Source organism: Aquila chrysaetos, chromosome 2, assembly GCF_900496995.4.
Source record: "Aquila chrysaetos chrysaetos chromosome 2, bAquChr1.4, whole genome shotgun sequence".
NCBI classification, from domain to species: Eukaryota; Metazoa; Chordata; class Aves; order Accipitriformes; family Accipitridae; genus Aquila; species Aquila chrysaetos.
Genome location: NC_044005.1, coordinates 52,823,585 through 52,846,615, shown reverse-complemented (window position 1 = coordinate 52,846,615; position 23,031 = coordinate 52,823,585). Strand labels below are relative to the sequence as shown.

General features: G+C 43.0%; 1 protein-coding gene and 1 long non-coding RNA gene across 5 annotated transcripts in view; one reads left to right on the top strand and one right to left on the bottom strand.

Moving 5' to 3' along the window:
* Positions 1-6,292: 6,292 nt before the first annotated feature.
* LOC121233893 lies at positions 6,293-15,816 on the bottom strand. Its single transcript, XR_005934238.1, has 2 exons — positions 15,526-15,816; positions 6,293-10,215 (listed from the first exon to the last, which is right to left on the bottom strand). It is a non-coding gene; the product is annotated as an uncharacterized LOC121233893 (long non-coding RNA).
* The window catches only part of TPD52L1 (TPD52 like 1), a 61,592-nt gene continuing 50,341 nt past the window's right edge, over positions 11,781-23,031 (top strand). For 2 of the 4 annotated variants that reach the window (XM_030037443.2, XM_030037435.2), the window contains exon 1: positions 11,781-11,912. In XM_030037443.2, coding sequence (XP_029893303.1) covers positions 11,894-11,912 — 19 coding nt within the window. In that variant the 5' untranslated portion in view covers positions 11,781-11,893. Of the gene's footprint in view, positions 11,913-13,085; positions 13,266-23,031 lie in introns of those variants that run through there. The other 2 variants (XM_030037463.2, XM_030037479.2) reach the window with 2 other exon arrangements.

The window sequence follows — 23,031 nt, the reverse complement described above, 5'->3', positions numbered from 1 at the left end:
ACAGAGGGGTGGACTGAAAACCGGCTGTACTCCTGGGCTCCCAGAACTCGAAGCCCAGCTGGAGACCAGTTACTGGTGGTGTACTGGGCTGCATGAGGCAGAGCGGTGCCAGCAGACCGAGGGGGGTGATCCTTCCCCTCTGCTCAGCGCTGGTGAGGCCACACCTGGGGTGCTGGGTCCAGTTCTGGGCAAACACGGGCATACTGGAGCAAGTCCAGCAATGGGCCATGAAGATGATTGAGGGATTGTTATTTGAGGAAAGGCTGAGAAGGTCGGGACTGCTCAGCTTGGAGGCTCAGGAGGGAGCTTGTCACTGGGTATAAATGCCTGATGCTTGCAAGTATTACTGGGGCAGCCTCTGGGCGCTGCGTGGTGCCGTGGGACACAGGCAATGCTGTCTGCAAGAACAGAAAACCCGAACAAAATGTCAACGAAGAACGTGTGCAGGGGGACAACGCAGAGGAGCTCCAAAGCGATTCCCAAACCAGACCACGCGAACCAGAAGAACCAGCTGATGGGCCTGGGAATCAGAAATTACACTTTTAAGTCTCAGAGGGCGGCTGGTGGCGGGACCTCCCTCTGCCCACTGCTGGGGGAGAACTTACAGCTACCCATGACTCTCTTACGGGGTGCAGGCTGGGCCAACGTGTGTTTTCTGATCCTCGGGTCAACCTCCTCGTACAAAGTTTTTGTCTGCGTGAGTTCAGTCGATCGTCCAGTGTTTCTTTTCTGATGTGTGTAGTAGCAATGTGTCAGTAGACATGTCTATGCCACTACTTCTGAGGAAAGCTGTTCACAATGCTCTCGGGGAGGTGGAAAGCTTTGGGAGTATAAAGCCACTTTTTGAAGCTGCTAAAAGGTTAATTGCTAGTCTGAATAAAAGCCTAGTGGCAACCTGATTTACAAACCAGGACACTTACAGCTTACACAAGGCGGCAAGAATGTCCTTGAAAAGAAACGAGGTGATTGTAGTAGGGGTGGATGCACAATGGCAGGCAGACTTGGTGAATATGCAACAGTTCTCCAAACACAACGCGGCATTAGGTACATCTTAACAGTGACTCCACCGACAGACGTTTAGCTCCCATCTAGCTGCACAGAGCAGGGTTCCTTGTCTGAAAACAGGCTCTACCGCATCGCTACAGGTATTGCAAGAAGTCTCACCTGGCCTGGAGCTGCTGCTCCAGAGCAGCGCAGGCTTAACATCGGGGCTGTGCTGCACCTCTCTGCTCCAGCGAGGCATCCCACACTCCCCAGGATCTCCCGAGTGATGCTGGATGTTTGTCTGTACGTAACTGAATGCTCTCCATACAGAATAATTCAAGTGCTTAAAGTTAAATGTCTAGTAGTATTTGAGATACCCTAGAGTATTCTGCCTGTCCCAAGATGCCACTTCACAGATCTCCCACAGATCCTGTGTCAACCGTGCCAGCTCATGTGGGTATCTCAGGTCTTCTGGGACACCTAAAATGGTTCTACATATGTACATTTAGGCATTTTAATTGCCTTCCTACGTTTGGACAGCTAAGTTTAGTTGCATGCCATCTGGTGTTGAGAGATACCATGAGGGATTCAAGTCTGAGCTCTTGCGGTTGCAGTTCATGTGAACCACTCTAGAGCTCTGTGTCAGGATGGCATGAACCCACGCCTAGAAATGCTGGGTTTCTTTTGTACTTTAACATGAGAGGTGACCCTTTATTTTGACAAATAGAGTATTTCATCTCACAAGTTATAATTATATGAATGAATGTTGAATTGCTTATTGTGGTACACATATCTTTTAGAAAGTCCTAAAAGCGTAATGACAAAGGGAATTGCCCCATAGGAACTAAAGTCTCAACGCTGTAGCAACGACACAGCAACACCTCATAGGAAGGAAAGATTAATTTAGTTTAAAATAGACTGATTTCTGTCCATCGCACACGCCAGGATGCGTGTAAGCACTTTGCGGAGCGTTCAGGCACTAAGTCACTATGTCCAGGCAGCTCGTCCAGGATTCCTTGCAATGACGTGGGGGACGAGGGGCATCAGGTCTGGAGCCCTTCCCCGCTCTTCCTGGGTTCCTCTTGGGAGCATGCTGATTTGGGATGTGTCTTATCACACCCTTCAGGAAATGACTGTGATTTATCTCTCCATCTTGTCCAACCTCTGTGAGTCCCCAGGATTTAGTCGTTGTCTCCATTTCAGATCTGACACCTATACATGCAGTTTTAACAGCCCTTCTCCTGCTGGTGTTTTGCTCTCATGCATTCACATCTGCTCTCCATTCATATGAGTAGAAATGTTTTTAATACAATTTTCCACTGCCCCGCAAGATTCCTGAGCTTCTATTTTCTAATGACTTCCAGGCAGTTTGGTACCTGCTGGCAAAAATGACTGTTAGCTTTTGCAGGTCCTAGGTTTTCTTCCCAAAAGTCTTCCAAGCTTCTGGTGTTGCCCCTCAGTATTTCAGCAATATATTATGATAAACTTCCCAGTTTCCTGGCCCAAAATTACAAATGAAGATTACAATTCACTTACTTCTATGCAATCACTTCATCTATAAATTCTAGTCTGATCCAACCTTCGTATTCTCTCTATTTTATTGGATTCTGGTGAACTGTCTGATGTGCCTTCCCACTTGCTCAGCCTCCACTGTTCACCTTACATTACCCCTTTCCATCCCAGATGAACTGGGAAAACGTTTAAGAGGGAGAGGAAGAGACACTTCCCATTGACAGGACTTAGAAAACATAGAAATCTGTTGAGTAATGGAAAAAAAGTGTTTATTTAATTTCTCAATAATATTCTAAATGCTCTCTGTGAGTTGTCATAATACTGTCACTGACTGTCATGTTACATATTTATCAAAGACTACCATAGTGGCTAATCAGAACTTTATTGGTTATAATAGAGATGTTAGTTGGCATCAGATAAAGATCTTCATCCAGATTCTCTATACAGCATTTACAGTTGGGAGCAGCTGCTAAATTTCTTCTGAGATTAGGAGCAGAGCGATCAATGCCAGATAGCTGATAGGAAGTTCAGTTCCACAGAGCCCTGTTGTGAGAAAGTCAGGATGTTTGAAGGAAAACAGAGCTGTGGAAGAATCAGGCAGACATTTTAAATTCATATTAATAAGAAGAAAATATTTTTCTGCACGATTCCATTACAGAGCATGTTTCATACGATGCTAAGTATTGAAACATAACTTCAAAAACCACACAAGGTTTGTATCTTCGTTCTTACATTCTGTTAGTTACAGCTGGAGAAAAAACATTTCATGGTAGGAAAAAAAAGAAACTACTCAAATACTTTATCATCAGACCATTAAGATAATTTGGAAAGTAGTTTCAGAACCGTTAGCACAATCACAAAAATCTGCTGATAAAAACGTAAATGTAAGATTTCAAAACCAGATTAAATCACTAAAGAGCAACATCTTCAGGCCTTTTTATTGGCTAGAATTGTTGTCTTCTGCTGCAGGCCTGGCATGACATCCAGTTCCAGGTGCTACAGCTCACATGAAGGTAAAATAAATACATAGCTAGAATTCATTCCATATCATTTTCCGCGTTCATAGTACGTCTCATGCATCCTCACAGCCTCTAAGAAACCTTAAGAACGTCTGCTAGACCAATAAGAAAACTCTGTTTTGCAGAATTATGATCTCTTAATAGAATCTTACGAATCAGATGTTCCCTTTACAGGTGTAAAGGAAAATATTGTCCCAAGATAGACACACAAATGTGAGAAAATTAATGTATGCTTCTTATTTCCACTATGTTTTCAGCCCCAGCCCTGTCTTCGGCTCCACAATTTCCTTGTTTACCAAGGAAGGAAAAGGAGAGAGGTTTGGGGAGAGGTTTCATCTTGATAGGAGAAAGAAATTTTTTACAGTGAGAACAATTAATCACTGGAAAAACCTCCCCAGGAACGCGGTGGAGCCCCCATCACTGAAGGTTTTCACGATGCAACCGGACAGGGTGCTAGATAATCTCAGCTAGGCTGCCTTTCCCACGAAAGGTTGGATGAGATGATCTTTTGAGGTCCTATGGTTCTATGATGCTATGACTTAGTACTCAGTTACTGTGGTGGGTTGGCACCGACGTAAACACCCGCACCACATGCCGGAATATCAGTCAGAGGAGCACACGGTGATTCTGCTCAATGGCATTTAAGAAAGGGTGGTAGTCGTTAGGGGCAGGAGGCCCAGGAGGGGACTTGCGGAAGGGAACTTTGTTGGAGCCACCACTGGAGATGCGCTCTTGGGAGGAGACGCTCCATGCCGGAGGAGATATGGCTCTAAGGGACTGCAGCCACGGGTGACCCACGCTGGGGCAGGGACACCCCCGAGGGACTGCAGCTGTGGGTGACGCGTGCCGGAGCGGAGGCACTCCCGAGGGACTGCGGCCCCTGGAGGAACCCACAAGGGAGCGGAGGAAACGAGTAAGAAGGAAGCAGCAGTGGAGGAAAAGACTAAGAAGCAAGGAGTCGCAAAAAGAAAATATTGTGCACTGACCCCAACCTCCTGCACCAGTCGTTGCTTCACCAAGAAGACTGAGTGTTGGATGAAGTTGAGTCTGGGGAAAGGGGAGGAAATGTGTTTCCCTAAGTGTTTGTCTAGTTATCTTCATGGGAGGTTTTTTCCTCAATACCCAAATCAGTAATTAAAAGTTTATGTTAATTGACAATACATTATATTAACTGAAATTCCCTGAGTTGTGACTGGTTTGCCCATGACACCTACCCATCCCTGAAAATAACAGGAAGGTTTGACCAGCGATTCATGTTCAGAGCTAGCTTTGCGCAGCCTTTCACTTTGACCCTGATGAAGTTACTCAGTCTCCTTGAGCTGTGTTTTCCCATTTCTAAAATGAACATGTCTTTCAAAAGAGGCATTGTAAATATATTTCATTTTGAGATGCTCAGGTGGGATGGGAAATCATCTGACAATAGAGTGGGGGAAGACCCCCAAGTTTGGGGAAGTTATTTATTTTTTTGTTAAGCAGATCAGAATATTTGCAGAGCCACAATGGCTGGGCTGTGCATGCACTCTGAGGGTCATCTGGCCACCCGGTACCACAATTCTGTCGAATGGTGGATTTTAACCCTCTACATTTCCAGCCTCATCTATTTTATCATGAACTTATTCTCTTCACAGCGAGGCACTAAGCCTTCACAGTCCCGTGCTCCATATGAAAAAGCCCTGTTGGGCTGTCATCTAAAGCAGGCTGAAGTGAAATGTTACTTACTGTGCCTGTAGTTCCAACAGCTCCATATTTTGGAAGAAGGCAATATTTGTTGATATAAAAATATAGTTAAACAATTGAATTGAGGGACTGAAGAAAGACTTTAAGTGTGTAGAGATCCTGCTATTCATTCTCCAGCAAGTCTCTTTCAAAGTCATCCTTAATTTGAGACCACAAGTTAGCAAAGAAATGGAAGGATGCTGTTATTTCCCTCACTGGTGTTGCACGTGAATTTACGCTGTGTGTATACGGCCCCAAAAGTCTGGCTTTTTTGAAGATTTCAGGCTCCTCTGACAACAGCATGTGTCCCTTCAGCATATGACATCCAGACACAGTATCTCAAAGAACCACAGTTACGGTTTCCTCTTCTCCCTTTTTTGCCCCCAAATGGAAAATGTTTTGGTTTTATATTTGGTACCTGCCCTTGTTAAACATATAGAAAACACCTGTCCTCAGCTATTCAAGATTTCAGTAATACCTCATGAATATCTCATCTTTTGAAGATTTGCCAGTTATATAGAAAACTAGAACTCTGTTGGAAAGAGAAATGTATAACCCAAGGCACAGCTTAAGAATATACCAAGAGTAAAGTTTTATTACAAACAGAATTTTAAGATAACTGAGTAGGTAGCAGCTGCAGAGCCAAATATTTCTATGTACTGGGTAAAAAAAGAATGCTATTATTCTTTTAATTTGCCATGTGTTTTTAAAGGCAGGTTATTTTAGTGCCTTTGGACACTTGCAAAAAGCAAATTATAAGAATTTAAAAGTATGGGACAAAAGATAACTGACTGACTTTCATTGGCTAAGTTCCTTTCTCTTTTTTTCTGGTGTAGGGAACACCGTTCGGAAGATCTCGCGATGTCACGGAAAGGTAGAAGGCTAGTCGTCGCCTCCCTATGACATATCAGTAATCCCACCTACCGTTGTTAGTATAAAAGGAATTAACTGCGCAATAAAGGACGGAGTTGGCACTCACACCATGTGTGTTATCTGTCTCTTCCCTGGTCCAGGCCGACCAGTGATCTAATCGCGGCACCTTGATATGTAGCACTGCTACATTCTGGCTCTGAGTTTTATCTTCATTTTTTTAGTGAGAGTAACTAAAGTGTTTTTAAGGCAGCTAGTTGTTCATCTATACTTACTAATTTAAAATGACAATCATAAATGAAGCACATTCTGATCAGTTATATTTCTTATGGTATTTTTCTGTCAGAAGGTTCGCACCAAACATATTTACAGCAGCCCAGTCCTGTTGCCACTTTGAACAGCCTGTGGGACTGTGAAATATGTTTTCTTTCAGCTGTAAGTGGAAGATGCTGACCCTCTCTAATTGTGTTTTCATTTCTTTTAAAGTAGTTGGGCTTTATAATGTATTTCAGGAAAGGGCACTCAAGGAAGGCAATTACTCAGCTCACTCTTCCAGCATTAGTCAGCTTCTCCCAGCGAAGGGTCGTGAAGATTATGTTCAGCATGAGATCAAGAGATACCAAGAGGTTTTGTAGCCGAACTTCCAAGAAAACACGGAAAAGGTTATTTGAGACTAACTTGGCTTTCCAAAACCACTGTCACTTTTTTCCCCAAGATGAGAAGTCTGATTCTTTTCTAACAGGAGTGGGTTAAGAGGGCAGTTAAATCCAATTGGATCCCTATCCCTGGTGTCTTTCAACACCAAACTCTTCAATGAAATCAGGCTCATAGTGGTCTTCTATGTATTGAAGAATATCAGACAGAGCATTTCTTTTCCATGGTCGGTAAAAATATATTGGACTTTTCAGTTCAAGTGAAGGTAGTGGGAACCCGCTTCAAAAGAAATGAGGACTTCAAGTACCAGGTTATTTATCTGTGGAGCTCCCTGCCAAAGGATGTCTCTTAGAGGGCTCTAAAATTTGTGGGTCTGTGGAGACCAAATATGTTCATGGAAGAGAAATCCACTGAGATTCATGTCCCTGAATTAGAAGTGGTTGGAGGCTGGGAAGTGTAAGGGAAAAAGCACATTTTTAAATACATATTGTGCTAAGTCGATCTCTCATATGACCCATTGGGTTCACATATCTTCAGAACATATGAGAGGAAAAAATCTTTTACAACCTTCAGGCAACATCCAAGACCCCTGTGCAGGAGGGAGACAGAAAGACCCAGGAACATTCTGTGCTTCCAAGCGTTTCTGATATTGGATATTCTAGTGACGGTATAGACATCACCAGTGGTAACCTCCTGGTGTTCCCAAAGCTCACCTGGCAGGCAGTATGTCTCCCCTCATATCAATATTTATCAATTCCAATATAGAATTGGAAAGTATTAAAGGAGCTTGTAGGGAGATACATGTGTAGGTGTGTAGTAGGTGGCAAATGATGGAGATAAATTTGTTACTTCATCTCTTGTACAATAACAGGTTGATACTTTGGAGAAAGGAAGCAAGTGTCTTGACTTAGACGTTGCAACAAAGCGCAGTTGAACAGATGAACTGAAAGCTATGTCGGGCAATGCGGACATGGAAAATATTGAACTGCAAAGAGTGTTCAAGCTTTGTTGATGGATCTTGTATCTAATTTACAAAACAAGGTAACGTCTTTTCCTTTAACCTACGTGATAAGAGTAGGGAGCCTTAGAAGGAAACACATGCAACTTTCAATAAATGCAACTTACTTTGAAGTGGGTGAAATTCTCGTACTTAATATATTCCCTCTACAGACTTCCTTCATGAGTTTTTGGGATGCTTTAGGCAGAGAGTCACACATTTCCTCTTACTCAAGTGCCAGCAGAAAATTGAGTTAAAAGTATTGCTTTACTGTTAAGAGGTAAGGTCTAGTGAATGTAATATTGTTCTCTAATGATATAATTGCATAATTTCGCTTAGTGTTATTTTTTATATTGTTTTGTATTGTTCTAGTACCTTTTGACCGATAGAGCCAGTACCCCACTGCATGAAACTGCAGACTAAACTGAAGTCCCTGTCTATAAAATGTACAAAACAAGTAACATCTTCTCACTGTTGTGTGCTGTAGTAACACTGACATTTCCTACTTTGTAGTTTTAAATTGCAAGATTGCCCTAAAAATTAAGTATACATAGAATAAGAGATGAAAATCAAAAGAACTGACTAAAGGCTAAGGAAAAAAACTCTGAAATAATACTGAGCGTATTCTGTTTTAATTTCCAATATTTCACTCAAAAATTGGAACCCCTAATATGCCAAGAATTGAACATTTAGCATAGAGCATTTAGCAAAGAAGTCAAGGACTTCTGAATGGAAGGAAATAAATTGTAATATCTGGTCTGAACACATGACTGTGGTTTTCTAACCTTTTACTGAAACAAAAGAAACACAGCATGTCCTTGGCCTTTCCATCCATGGTGTATGACTAGAAAGTTTTAACCTGCCCGTTGCTGCGTGATCTAACTTCTTATCACAACTAGAATGTGCTCACGGAGGCCTGCCATTTTTCTTACAAAATGTGTGTACGCATATGCTGCAGTTTATCCTACTAAACAATCATTTAGCCTGAAGGACCAACAATTTCCTCTGGTATTTCACAGTTCTTAGGCTGTTTGCACAGTGAATGTGAATTATTCAGCACAATTTTTCCTCATTATTTTCCACAGAAATTTAGTAAGAGTTTAGGATACTCTGCATCATGCAGAACCCTGCCTTAACCTCTACCTGGAAAATACATGTAGTTACTCCCTGCAAGCACAGAGAGATCCACTGAAGTCTGACACTAGATGGAATGGTGTCGCTTTTGTGTTGGAGGACAGAAACCAGTCAGTGTAATGCCATAAACATAACAAATTTATTTGATGCCTTTTACTGTTGTATTGTGAAAATGGCGTAATCCGAAGTGTACAGTAACACATAAGTATTTCAAAAACTGAATAATTTGGCTTTTGTTTTATTCCGTCTGTCCTCTTAAAAAAACAAAACCCAACTGTCTTTAATTTCAGCATGATGGGAGAGACAATGACCTTTCTCAGGCAACAACTAAGCTGCTACAGCTTGATCGAGACTTTCCAGGACAGAAAACAAAGTCTGAATTATGTCAATCTCTTCAGACAGAAAAGTGGAACAAAATCTCTCACAAGGCAAATTCAGTGAGGAATCTCACCAAATCAGTGATGTGTATGGAACAATATGAAAATGGGTCCTGCTGTATTGTAGGTAGAAAATTAATCAGCTATTTACAATTAAATGACATCATTTCAATGGGATATTAATTTTCTAATCAGGTTAACCTTTAAAATGCTGATTTCCTAACTGTATGTTACAGGAGAATATTAACTTGTAAATGACTGATTTCTTTTCCTGTGTAACATGCCATGAGATGGACATGTTACTATGGATCTCACAAAGATTATAGGTTTGTTTCCCTGAAGATATTTATGGATCTCTTCAACGTAGAACTAGTTTTGTTGTTTGCCAGTCCTTGTTAGGTAAAACCCTGCTTGGATTTTCTTTACAAAAGAGTGCATTTCTGGTGTGGAGAAGTAATATATATGAATGTTAAGAACAAATTAAATACAGCATCTAAAAATTTGGTAAAATTTTCTATTGTTCAGTAATTTGAACAGCATATGCCTCTGTAAGATTTTTAATTATGCTTCTACATAAACAGTGTTAATATTGTTATCGCCTTGTAAGTAAATTGGGTGCTCAGTTTTCATTACGCTCTATAGAAACTGCTCAGGCTGCTTTAAAAACCTCTGCATATATTTGCAGAAAAGTATGTTCTAATTATACTGATAGTTTCACACGTTGAGAGAAATTTCTCAGCTGTTTCGTGCATTTGTGGCTGGACTTGGCTTTGGTTTTTTTCATGCAGAAGTTGATAGCATTTCAGAGCTCACATCTTGTCACGGTAGGATGTCTCTTTATTTGAAATGATATGAGTACAGGAATTCATTCTTCTGACAACCTCTGTTCTGCTTTTGTAAGTGGTAAATTCCAGCCCAAGGAGATGTCAAATCACAATGAAGAGAGGTTTGCCTAGAAAAAATGATGATAATTCATGTTTTACAGTAATTCAAATTCAAAACCACCAGCGTGTGCATATTAAAGCAAAGCATCATTAGACGTATACAAATTAAAGATGCCTTGGCCTTAATTTTCTAATCTGTTAGAAAAGGAAAGTTGAGAAATAAGTAAATTTGATGCTTTGCTATGTTCTACACTATTTTAAGGAAAAGAATTTATTTTCTACCTAGAAACATTCTTCTTCCTTTAACCTCACTGCATAATCATTTTCTTTGGGATTTGTTTCTATTCAACTAAAGTATTACCTGTTTGTGTAACTTCACAAACAACTGTCCAATACTTCCTTCATCTGCCTTTACTTTCTTGCTTTGTTATTTTTACTATTACAGGCCTCGAGAAGCTATGCGTCCTCAGTGTGTCCTGGAAGGGCATTCGGTAGTATCACATACACAAATTAGATACGGTGTCTGGCAGATGAATGCACGGACCATCAGCCACGGTGAATGCAGCATTGCTAAAAACAAGTATCCTGGACCCTTCCACAAGTGAAGTTAACACGGACGGGTAATGAAGTGGGGAAGTTACGTTGGCCTGAGCAAAACCTAAAGTAAACCTGCACCGCGCTGTGAACTATGATTCGTCACCCCAGCTTCCAGTGAATAGTAGAATACAGACGTATGTACTGGGAGAAAATTCATTTTTACCTAAACTGCAAAATATACACGAAGGCACAGGCACTGTCGGTATTGCTTTGAAGGTACTCCCATGCTTCTACCATAGGAGGTGCTACCTGAAGCCCGCAGGTACTCAAGTAAGCCAAATTCTTGTTCACTGCTGGCACCAGACGACTTCACCGTGCTGCTGTTACACACACCAGGTACTCCTGCTTGCTTGCGGCCGCCGGTTCCCTGGGCTCCTCGCGTCCCGTGGGGAGAAGCCCCTGGTGCCTTCCCTCGGGGCGGGGGGCAGCCGTGGCCTGAGACGTGGTGCAGGGAAGATGGCGAAGAAGAGCGGCGCGGCCGAGGAAAACGGGGTGCCGGCCAGGGCCAGCTCCAGGGCCGAGGGCTCGGCCCGGGGAAGGGGGCAGAGGCTGTGGGAGAGGATCGTCGACGTGAGGTTTGTCCTTAGGACACCTGCGGGGAGGTCACGCTTCCCACCTTTGCTCCTTTTGACCCTTAAGCTGGAAGCTTTGCTGGTACTCTTGCCTCCGAGTGCAATATGTAAGGTTAGATTTTGACACTAAAAGGAGCAGGAGACCGCGCAGCCAGCTAGCAGGCAGGGGAAGGGCGCTAACCCAGCGGGGCCCGCAGCCGCTACAAAGGAGGGTGCTCAGCCCGCCCGCGGGAGGCCGCAGGGAGAGGCCCGTCCCCCCGAGGGTGAAAGCGCAGCAGGTCGGGAGGCTCTCAGCCCCTCCGCAGGGCTCTTCTTCTCCGCCGTCGTCGTCGTCCCCCCCCCGTCCCCGCCCAGGGCTCATCACCGCGGGGTCCCCGCCGCTGAGGCGAGGGCGGCCCCAGGTGAGCGGCGCTGCCCGCGCCTGGCCGGCAGGTGGCGCCGTCGTTCCCCGCCCGCCTGCCGCGGCGCGGCGCGGCGCGGGGGAAGGGAGCGGCAGCCTGAGCCTGGCGCCGGCGGTCCGCGCCGCCAGAGCCCCGGGTCTGCGCCGGGCGGCAGAGCCCCCCCCCCGCCCCGCGCCATGGAGCCGCAGGCACAGGGTGAGTCTCGTCGGGATGGGGGTCCCGTCTCGTCCCGTCCGTCGCTGGGGGTTGCCGCCTTCCCCGCCTCGGGAAGGGCCGAGCCCGCGCGGTGGACGGTGCCCCGCGGGTGGAGAGAGCCTGAGGGCGAGCCGCGGCCCGGGGAACCGCCCGCTCCCCCTCCGGCGAGGGGGGGGCCGGTGAGAGGAGCGCGGGTTGAGGGACCCCGCTGGCGGTCGCGGCCACGGGCTCCACGGGGGATCGCGGCATGGCCCGGCCCGGCCCGCGGAGCGTCCTCCATCCCGACCCGGGCTGCCTTCGGCTCTCCTTATTTTACCACACGGTTGGGACGGCGACGTCCGTTTTCTCCTTCTGCTGGTTTTAAGCGTTTCCCGGTCAAGTAGCTGGAGGACAACTTGGCGTGAAGTTCAATTTCGGTGGGGGTCTGGAGGGGAGGGGGTCGTCGGCTGTTGGAAGCGGTTTTGTGTGGAGCGTCCTGCCCGGCAGAGCCGCGGCCGGCCGTCCCCTCAGGTTCCCGCAGAGCCGCGGCCGGCCGTCCCCTCAGGTTCCCGCAGAGCCGCGGCCGGCCGTCCCCTCAGGTTCCCGCCTCTGCCTCCGGCAGGGCGGGCGGGACGGTGCCGGTGCCCGCCGAAATGGACGCCCTCCTCTCGGGGTGCCTGCGGGAGCCCACCGCCGGACTCGCAGCAGAGCCCTCCCCTGAGGCCGGCTTCAGGATCGGGTGCGCTGAAGCCTTCCCGCAGCTCTGCGAGCACGGCCCTCGTTGATTTAAGGCGAACGTTTTCTGTTGCAAGAGTTACGATTAAGCTAGCTGTTCGTATCTCCCCCTGGGTAAAGTTAATTAGCCTCCAAAGAACAGCGGGAAGTTCTCGTGCAAGGTTGAGGTGATGTTTGAGTCAGCCTAAGGTCTTTAGCCTACGCGGATCTTGCTCACCTTTACGGTCTCGCTTCTCTTTTCTGAAGGACCTTATGACTTCGCCACACTTGTCCTTAAGCCAACAGTACTAAGCAGGTGGTACAAATATTTCTGCAAAAGCATGTTTAGAAACCATTTTATGTCATCTGTAATATAGGGAGATGAAGTAAGGGGGAGACATATGCTCGTTGAAATTAACTGGCAAAACAGCCTTCCAGAATAGTTAAAAACTGTCCTAAACAAATACACATAAAAGAGGCGAATGTTGATTGCAAGTACGGTTGTACGTAAAGGAGTACAGTGGGAGACTTGAGCTCGTGATGCTTGTGAAGGAGAAAGCCTTTCTGGCAAAAGCGTGGTGTGTGTGCTATCCTAATGGATACATGGCTGAAGCTGAATGGCAAAATAGATCTGTGGCTCACTTCCTGGGGTTTTTAAAAGTGAATACTAAGATCATAGCGCAAGACTGGTGTTTCAACTAATTTTCCAAATACATCTGTACAGATACTACTACCGTGGGAGCTCCTGCTTTTTAAACAGGAGCTTCATATGGTGAAGGATCTGATCATTTATTGTTTTGTAGAACTGATGGAAAACAGTATCTGATTCTAATTAGCCAGATAGTGGTATATGTGCATGTGAGGTTTTTTTACCTTCCCTGACTAGTAAGATGAGTAAATATGTTCTCAGTACATGTTAAAAATTCAAGCCAATAAATGTGTTTTGCTAATGTATGTTTTGGTCAGCAACTCTGTTACTGCCACAGGTCTTTAATAAATTCTTCTTCTGGATGAATATCTATTGGCTAGTGAGAGAATATAAAAACATTTTGTATTGCTTAATTTTATCTAATTAGGGATTTTTAGCCCTTCATTTTTCTGCATGCAATGCAGGAGCTCAGGAGCTTTTTCTTTTTTTGGTTGATTTTTTTTTTTTTATCGTAAACTTGTTGACAGACAAATATGCGACTTTTCAAGGCTATACTCGGTTCTTAAGTCACTTTTTTCTTCTATTTCTCACCTGTGTGCTTTATTTCTACAGTTTCTCAGAACAGTCTCACATAAAAAAAAATATCTGTCTTTGATACAGTAGCAGTACAAGCTAAGATTTTTGTGGTAGGTATTTGCATGCCAGCAAACCTTTATTCCAAAATGTCCCTCTCTCTTTCTAGACTTAATTCAGTGCATGCTACTGCAGTTATGGAGCCTTGCTGGCAAAAAGAATTTAACCTGTATGTGTCTAATGCAGTTGAATTTAGTGAAGTACATCTAAGCACTGGCCTTCAATCCTACTCTGCAATTTGCAGAGCATAGTTATAGGAGGTTAGTAACAAAACAGTAGCAATTTACTTGGAAAAAAACCCACCACTTCAAGTATCTGCTTAAGCAGCAGGAGAAATGGGTACACATTTTAATGAGTTTATGAATTGCTTCTAAGGAACCTCTGGATGCCCACAGAGAAATGAATCCCGAACGGTTTTGTTGCAGTGTGCTCTGCTGGGGGTTTGCATTCCAATTGAAAAGACAAGTAAAAGCTATAAATTTGAAAGCACTGTCAAATTTCTCATATTTAACACTTTAAAGATTTTCTTCAAAAGGACTTTTCTACATAATTGCGTGGTTTGTGCCATTTTATATTGTCCTGAAGGGAGGCTCTGCCTGAGTAGATCAATTTCATGTTCAAGAAATAGACACATGAAAGTATGAAATGTAGATTTCTTCAGAGCAGGAAAATAATTTTTGTCAGCATTTTTACACAGCAGCATGAATCAACCTTATAAATCTTAATGCAACTGTGGACAAAAAAAAAAAAGTGTTATTACATGTAACCGTGTCACGGTACCGCATACAGGTCACAGCTAAGATCAGGAGTTTCTGTGTGGTTCAAGGGACAATGTAACATTTGTCCATGCCCCAAAGGCTGTGAAAGTTAAATGCTCTGATATTTCTCTTACAGCAGTAGAGAGAGTTCATGGACTGAAATGGAATTAGTGTTATACTTAAGTATATTGAATGTCTTGCAGCATTCATGCTAACTAGATGAGACAGTCTACCAGACAGAGAGTAATAGTAATTAATGTTAAAATTATTTCCTAAAGAAATAACCGTATGTTCCCTGTAAACAAATTCATATGTGTAATGAAAATCATAAATTGTACTTTACATAAATTGTATCTTTAAGCCTCTGGGTGCTTTTATCTTTGATCACTTTTTCCTCATAATGGTCCCAGAGCTAGCTGATCCTGGCAACACAAGTGCTAAAAATTCCCTAAGGGCATATTTGTTTTCCTTCCTATGGCTGTCAGTCATTTTTAAAGTGAAAAGTTTGGAAGTCTGAAGAACAATGTTTCTCCCTGAAAGACAGGAAAATCAGAACTGTGTATTTGCCTCTCATGATACTCATTCTATTCCAGGTCCAGATTAACTAACTATCCTGTGCAGCCCTGCTTTCTAGTTTAAAACAGTGAATGGCCTCTAAGAATGACAGTACTATGGATGTCTTCATCTGTCTCTCACCTGAGAATCCCATGTGACTTTTAACACTGGAGCTTTGCTTTTAATACGTCTCTCTCCTTTTGCAATTTTTCTTGTATCCAGCTATAATCATACCTCCTTCTTTCTCTGTTGTATCTTGTCTTGATTCTTACCCTGATAAAGCTTTGTCATGCTCTTTGGTTCTGCTCTTTGCCCTTTTACTTACCCAGGGAGCTCAACCAGCTTCTTGCACTTCTAGCCTCTGAAAGGGTTTTTGAGGCATCTGCCCGTCCTAGCAATTCTTCTTACAGCCGTTCCTGACAGATGTTCTGCATCCTCTGCTAGTTGTGCATTGTAGCCATAATAGCTTGCCGTGGCTATGCATCCACCCGTAAAGTATGGTAGTGAGAGCTGTAGTTAATTCAGATGTTGGGCGACTCCTCCTTGAGGGCTGTGTCTCACAGGCCTGCAGCACTGCTCTGCTTTACTGTGTGCAGCTGACATGCTCCATCTGTGATCCTCAGGCCAGTCACATCTGCCATGTGAGGTTACAGAGCAGAGAGGCAGCACCTGGGCACGTGCCATTTGGCTGGAGCTTATGATCAGAAGAAAATCATTAGAAGTCACAGCATTAGCCCAGCGGCCCTCTCCCTGCCCCAGTGGCACCCGTCATCTCACAGTCAGATGGTCTGAGGTCTCCCATGGTGGGGGGCAGTGGTGAGGGGGTCTTGTGTTACCTGTGATACGGTGTACAAGACTCGCCAAAACAGGGCATTGGTAGCTTGGTCAGCATTCTCGCTCTCTTTCTCCTCAGTAGCTACTCATGTGGTTACTAATACAGGTATGAATCTGGATAGAGAGTCAGTCTCACAGTGGGAAGGTGGGGATAAGGACCATACAGAGATGTTGCTTCACTGCACCAGCAGTGCTGTGGCCATCACACCAAAGCACAGTCTTGCTGGAGAGGGCAGCATCTTCCCCAGCCTCATGTTTGGGGTTGGTGGCTTTACCAAGGAGTACTGACTGTTTTGTTCTGTGTTCACCTTTCCTCTAAGGGCAGAGCAAAACTAGTGGCTTGGGACTGATTTAGTGTAACTGGTCTATGAGTACCCTCTACTCAGGTAAGCACATCAGCACACAGGTTGGTCAGTGTTGATACACATGATAAAATGGGAAGGATGAGGCAAGGAGAACCTTAGTTTTCTTGTCCAGCAGCAGCTGCTAGTTCCTTCCATTGTGGGAAGTGCATTTACATTCCCCACCTGTCTTTGCAAGGAAAGTGCCTGGCCATACGTGCTTCTGAGGCTTCAAGATTCACTCTAGTTAACCCGGGGGTTGTGCTGTCTCCTTACAGCCCTCTGGAGCTCACCACTGCCCTGCTACGGAAAGCTGGAGATTGGACTTCGCAAAGGGTCAGGAGAATATTGGGGTACTTGAACCAGCCAGTGATAACCTGCATATTTGACTGCATGATGGAAGTCTCAGCTGCTGTATTAATAAGATCACATGAAGATGAGGTCAAGTGAAAATGGTAGGGTTGTAATTTATAATAGGATTCTTAAATATTTAACAAGAGTGCACAGAGCTGGAGATAATTGCTCTTTCATCCTTTTTATACTAAAAGGAGGGAAAATATATGCATGGAAGGAGTTATTTGGTATATCGGATTTTAAGCAAATAAATGTCTGAAATCTAATGCAGTGCTTCTGTTTTACCCTTTTGAACCTGTACTGTTTTCAGCTTTATGACAGGATGTCAAAGGATGAAATTCAGTTTGCTGAGGCTGAGAAAATTTGAGTAGTTTCATGCTACACATGAGAACCGAGAATAAAATACAGTGGGATTTGGAAAAGAAATATAAAAGAGGAAATCCTCTAAAATCTAGGGCCAGTGTTATGAGGCATTGTCACTTTGCCAGTTTTACAACCATAAAGATAGAAAAAGGCAGAACATGCAAAACCAAATACATCAAACCCTAAAACGTGTTTAAATTCTTGCTCTATTTTTTCTCCTGTGTCTTCTTATGTTCACAGGAGTGCAGGTATGAGTCCTACTGTGAAGCAGCACAAGCATAGTCCGAGTCTGCTCTCTGTCAGTGTTCTCCAGGGCACTAGTGGAAAGACAAGTCTGCTGATGCTGTTCTGATGTGCCTCGCTGACTTGTGCAGTACAGTACAGAAATGCGTGGAACTTCTGAGGTGCTTTGCTTAGGCCATGTGCTGCTTGAAGGTCAAGGATGTGGCACAAGCTTGGCAGAAGATTGCAGAGGGGTTGAAGTATGTTCTATGTGGTGGTATTTAGAAATTTAGATATTGTTTAGTAGCTTGTTTTAGCGTAATCGTGGAATTGGGGTTTAGAAAGACTGTGGTCAGCCTTTGTTTCAGAAAGTGTTTCAAGGGTAAAATTAGATCTTTCTTATAATCAGAAAATACCTCTTGGGGTAATATATAAGTATGAGATCTGGGCAGGCTAGTTTCATCTGGGTTTGTTTGTATCTCATAGAAATGCACAGTTGCAATGCCAAATTTTAGAAATGTAGTCTGCTGCGGTCATATTGTTGCTCTCTAAATTGGGCATTTTGGCTGCTGCATTCTCTAAACCCATCGTGTACGAGAAATGGTGAGAGGAGACTGACAAATCTGGATTCTTGTATCAGATGTCACACTGACCTTCTCCAAAACCTTGTGTGTATTAGTTGATTTGTTTGATTCTCCAGGACAGAGTAATGCTGCTTAGCCACCTTTGAGATCCATGGATCAAAATCATATTATAATAGCTGACTAGGCTATCATCATTACACTTATGCATCCGTGGCATGGTTAAGTGTTGCAGGTGGATAACTGTAAAAGACTCAGTCATCTAGCAAGTGTTTGTATTGCACTTTAGCACTAAATCTCCTTTTCTTTCTCTTGTGCTGTCTCTCATTCCCTCTCTCTTTCACTTTGTAAAAAGAAGTAGAATGTCAGCAGTGAGGATCTTTCTGCAAATGTTCTTATCTGAAAGTGTAAAACAAATGCAAGAACGCAATGTGTGTGAAGTGATGCTGCCTCAAGTACCATCTTACCATGATGATAAAGGTGTTACACGGAGTCTTCTGTTTTCCCTCTTCTGCTTGGCACATTTTACCTTTTCTGTGCTTGTAGGACTTAAACTCTCTAGATAATAAAAAGGGCTTCTAAAAGGCTGTTCTTGCCAATTACTTCTGTGCAACATTTCTTGAACTTTTTGATTCTTTTCACTTTTTCACTTATTCCAGTATTATGTTTATATTAGTGGCATGGGGTTAATGGTGTGGTAAAGTGAAGGATCCACTATTGGATCCGCAAGCAGACAAGAAAGTTCCCACTGCAAATAGTAGCATAAAATACTAGGAGTTTTGGTATTCTCTCCACACTCTGTCACGAAGTTTTCTTATGTCAGGCTGGTTGCTGAAAGACATCTCATTTTCATAGCTGAAAGCCAGGGCTTTTACAACAACCAAATAAGAATAATAGAGCAGTAAAATTTATAAAGACAGGTTTACAGAAATAAAGAAAAAGTCATGGTTACATGTGTGTATTCTGTGGCCAGATACAATAGCTTGTCCCATTGTCTGTTGTCCACCTAACAGGCTTTCAGATGCTTAGGAACGATGTAGTCAGGGATCCAGTTCTTGGTCAATTTTTATATCTTTGCATTTCTAGTCACCGAAGGAGAATCCAGGGAGTTTGGAGAAGCTGGTAGATTCCTCAAAATGCAAACTCAAGATTAGCGTTTAGTATAACACAGGAACTAGGGCTCTAGTGGTGCTTTTGGCAGAGAGAGATATAAAATTACACTCTGAAAACATTTTTGATATTCATGCAAGCATGAAGTGCCTATAGATAAATTGTTGGTTTTCCCAGTAAAAAGTGTTTGCACAAAATATTTTTGTAGCAGACAGTGCAGTTCATTTTCATGTACTTTCTTGCTGAAAGGACTACTTTTGTTTGTTGGTCAGTGAAGTTGTTATTTGCTTTCCCAGGCCCCAAGGGACCAGATCCTGCCCAAACTATTTCTTCCTCTTTTGAGAACCATTCTTTCTGGTTTTTTCTTTCCATTTGTACAGTCTGATTTCTGGCTGGGTTTTGCTTTAATTTGTGAAATACCCTTCCTCTTTAGCCATCCAAATATATAAGTTGTCTTTCTTTAGTACCTGTGCCACGCTTTAAAGTTGTATTTAATAATTGCCTAATAATTAAAGTTACTAATTTATAAATTGTAAGTAAAGTATGGAAAGCATGATTAAAAACTATATGTGGTATGGATTTAAAAGGCTGTATGATTTATATTCTGTAAATATTTATAAATAGTGGCTAAAGGGAGCTGATGCTTTCAATGTTTGCCTCTTCAGTTTTTCTGTGTTCATCTGTTTGTTCAGGTGTTCTCTTTTCACCAGTTTCCTCACCAAGAAATTGCCTTGCCACCTGCGTGGAGCTAAGGTGGTGCAGGTTTGTGGTTACGAAAAGGTTGCTCATAGTCATCTTAAAATTTTAAAATACTTGTGCAGAGTTTCCTTGGAATAATTGTTTTCATTGTGCTTTAGGTGAATTTAGTAGGAAGTTGTCATGCTGATGTTGGCCCAGGCATTTTAGGTGCTTATCTAATTCCTCTTTCTATGTTTCATACTTCAATTAATATGTTCTTAACTCCACTGAGTAGATCACAGTTAGGTCACTTTAGGAAATGCTGACAGATTTTTAGAGAATGATGTGGAGTGAATGTGTTTAATAGAGTATCTGCTGAAGGCCTCAAATGCTTTATGTTCTTTCTCTGCTGGGTTGGTGCATGCTAAATTTTCATTAAAAAGTGATCAGAGATAGTTGTATTTAAACACAACCAGATTTTCCTTAGAGACAAGTAAAATGTATGTACATTACAGAGTTAGAGGGGCAATTATGCTGGGAACAGAAGATTATCTTCTTCTCAAAGTACTTTAATAGGCAGATGGCAGCTATTAACTTATTATTGTGGGAGGAAGGAATCAAAGTCATAATCAAGGAGAATGATGTTTGCCATGTAATTAAACTATCTAACCAGTGCTGTACACTGTTATGTACATATGAAGCCATGTGGTCTTGCAAGAGTAAATCCTTCATTTGTGTTGTGGGTCAGATGGTGCGGAAGCTTTGGTAGCAAAGAAGAGATGATGGTGAAGAAGGAACAATTACTTGAACAGCCTGACTAATAATAAAAAAAAAAAGCGGCTGCTGAATAATGTCATTCCTATAAACTGAATCACAATGTGGTTTTGAGGATTTAAATAAGGTCTTTCAGAGTTAAATAACAGATTTTGTCAGGAAACTGGAAGTCAAATACTACAGGTAGAGGAAAAAATATGTCTCCCCTTGTGGCTTTAAATTGCTTCAAAAAATAGAGAAGCATAGATAGTGAGCAATATAGCTGGTGTCTGCGTTAAGCACAAGGAGTAAAGAAGAATATGTAAGGATAATAGTTTGTACCCATTTGAGAGATGTTCAAAGACAAGAACTAGATTTAGACCTAGATCCAGAATTAGAAAGCTGCTCGGTTGTGTCCAGGTCTGCACAGAAATATGGAGCATGAACACGTCCTGAAAGGGGAGCAGCAGTATTCTAGTCATAGTTATGTGCTGCACATAGGAATCAAAAACAGGGGAAGGGTAAGAGCGAATGAGATTTTAACAAGTTGAAGAGGGATGAAGATGTGAATGGAAGTCATTAGCAGAGATGCATTGGAATACTGGTTTATTTCAGAAAAGTATGTTGTGTTATGTCTGTCCTGCAACAACATCCTCAGAAAAATCTTACGTAAGGTAGTAGAAGAGCTAAGAGAAGACAAGGACTGTCTTGTGTCCTCTTCTGAGACCCTCTTAAGGCACTGAAGTTACAATAGGCATGATGACAGGCTGGGTGATCTGTATGGAGTAGGGTGGAGGTTTGAGTGATGTTCTTGCCACTGAGTGTGATCTAATGGAACCTTGAGGGTGTAGCAACTCGTGCCACGTGCCTAAAGCCGTTCCTTCTCCTACCAATTGGCCTGCCGGCCAGAGCAGGTGTCAGAGAAGCTGACCCTCTGTGGTTCAGGGCTTATCTTCAAGGAGGAAAAAACACACTCTCTCTGTGACAGCTGCCATTTTGCCTGGTATATGAGAGTAAATCAGGGACCTCAAAGACTGAGACAGTACGGTGTGGCTGGAAGTGCCAGTCTCTGTCTCCTGGCCTGATAAATAGCTTCCTCTCCTGCGATACGGTCATTTGTGTAACTCGGGCCAACTGCAGAGGCATGCCTCCTGTCTTCAAACCCTACCCAACAGAAGGAAAGGCCAAGAAACCTGTTTCTATGGGAACTTCACAGATATCTAGGGCCCTATACCCCAGATGTCTCCACCCACAGCCTCACTAAGCAAACACATTTCTTTGTAATGGCATGCTACAGACCACTGAGTGGGCAAAGCCGCGAAATTAACGGTGCCAAAAACTCTGAAGGCCTTAACATGGAGCTTAACATTAAGAACAGAATAATAAATATCTCATTTCACAGTTCAGGGTGCTGGCAAAAAAACCTGGAGGAAAAACAAATGAAACCTTGGATTGAACGGGCCCAGCTCGATGGTGCTATTCTGATTGAGAAGTATTTTGTGTGGCCTGTGTCCAGAGAATTAGTGTCACACTAACTCCAAATTCCAGGTTTATCAGAGCAACACACCGCAGCAATGACTGCCTAGCTACAAGGAAGTGCATTTCCAAGAAGTGAGGTGGCATAAATTAGAGCTGCTTTTCAATATATTTGGAGTATTTGTTTTAACAAATAAAAATTTGTTTTATCTTAAACAAAGGGCCTGTGCAAGGGAATACATGGCCTTTGTTTCTGGTAAAATGGATTTGTTTTCAAATAATATTAATATAAATGAGCTTTATTTTTAGTGGCTTTAAATGGGGATGCAATTGTGTTGCAGGTAGATGACCAAGAGTAGGTCAAGTTTGTTCAGGGAAGCCTAGAGGAAGTCTACACTGTTAGATGACCCTTCTTAGGAAGGCAAAAGTGCACTGGTGCAAAGTAGCTAGTCTTAATTACGAAGGGGTGAAGGGTTATTGCAAACTGAAGCAGGTGGTGCTTAAAAAATGGCCGGGGGGGGGGGGGGGAGAGGACACAAGGCATGTCTGCTCCGAGGACCATGTTGATTCACTGCCTCCTCTTGGTGGCTCTTCTATAGTCTAACATAAACACTTAAGAAAAACTTTGGGGACAGGAACTGTGCCTTTATCCCAATTTAGTGAGTGATTTATTGTTGCTAATTTATAATTATGATTCTGCCTACAAAGCTTAGTCATAGATCATGGACATTTTGTGCTAAGCAGTATGCAAAAAGACAGTCCTGGTCCTTAAAAACTGTAATCTTTACTCTCCCAATGTAAGAGATTGAGCACATGTAGGGGAGGATAATTTGTCCCTTCTCTCTCAGCATTCCTAAATGTGTATTTTAGTATATATAACAATGCTGAGACATTTAATCTATTAAAGCAATGGGAATAATGAATTTGAGCTGGAAGAGAATAAAGAATCTGTCGTGTACCCAGTTACAATTGCTTCCTGTGTATTTTCCCTAGTAAGTTTACGGGATCAAAAGTGACACATCTGCCTTACATGTTGTAATAGCTGTATGGGGGTGTGGGGAAAGCAAGCAACCTGCTGGCGCTCATTTTTAAATTAGACTTATAAAGATCTTGTTAGTT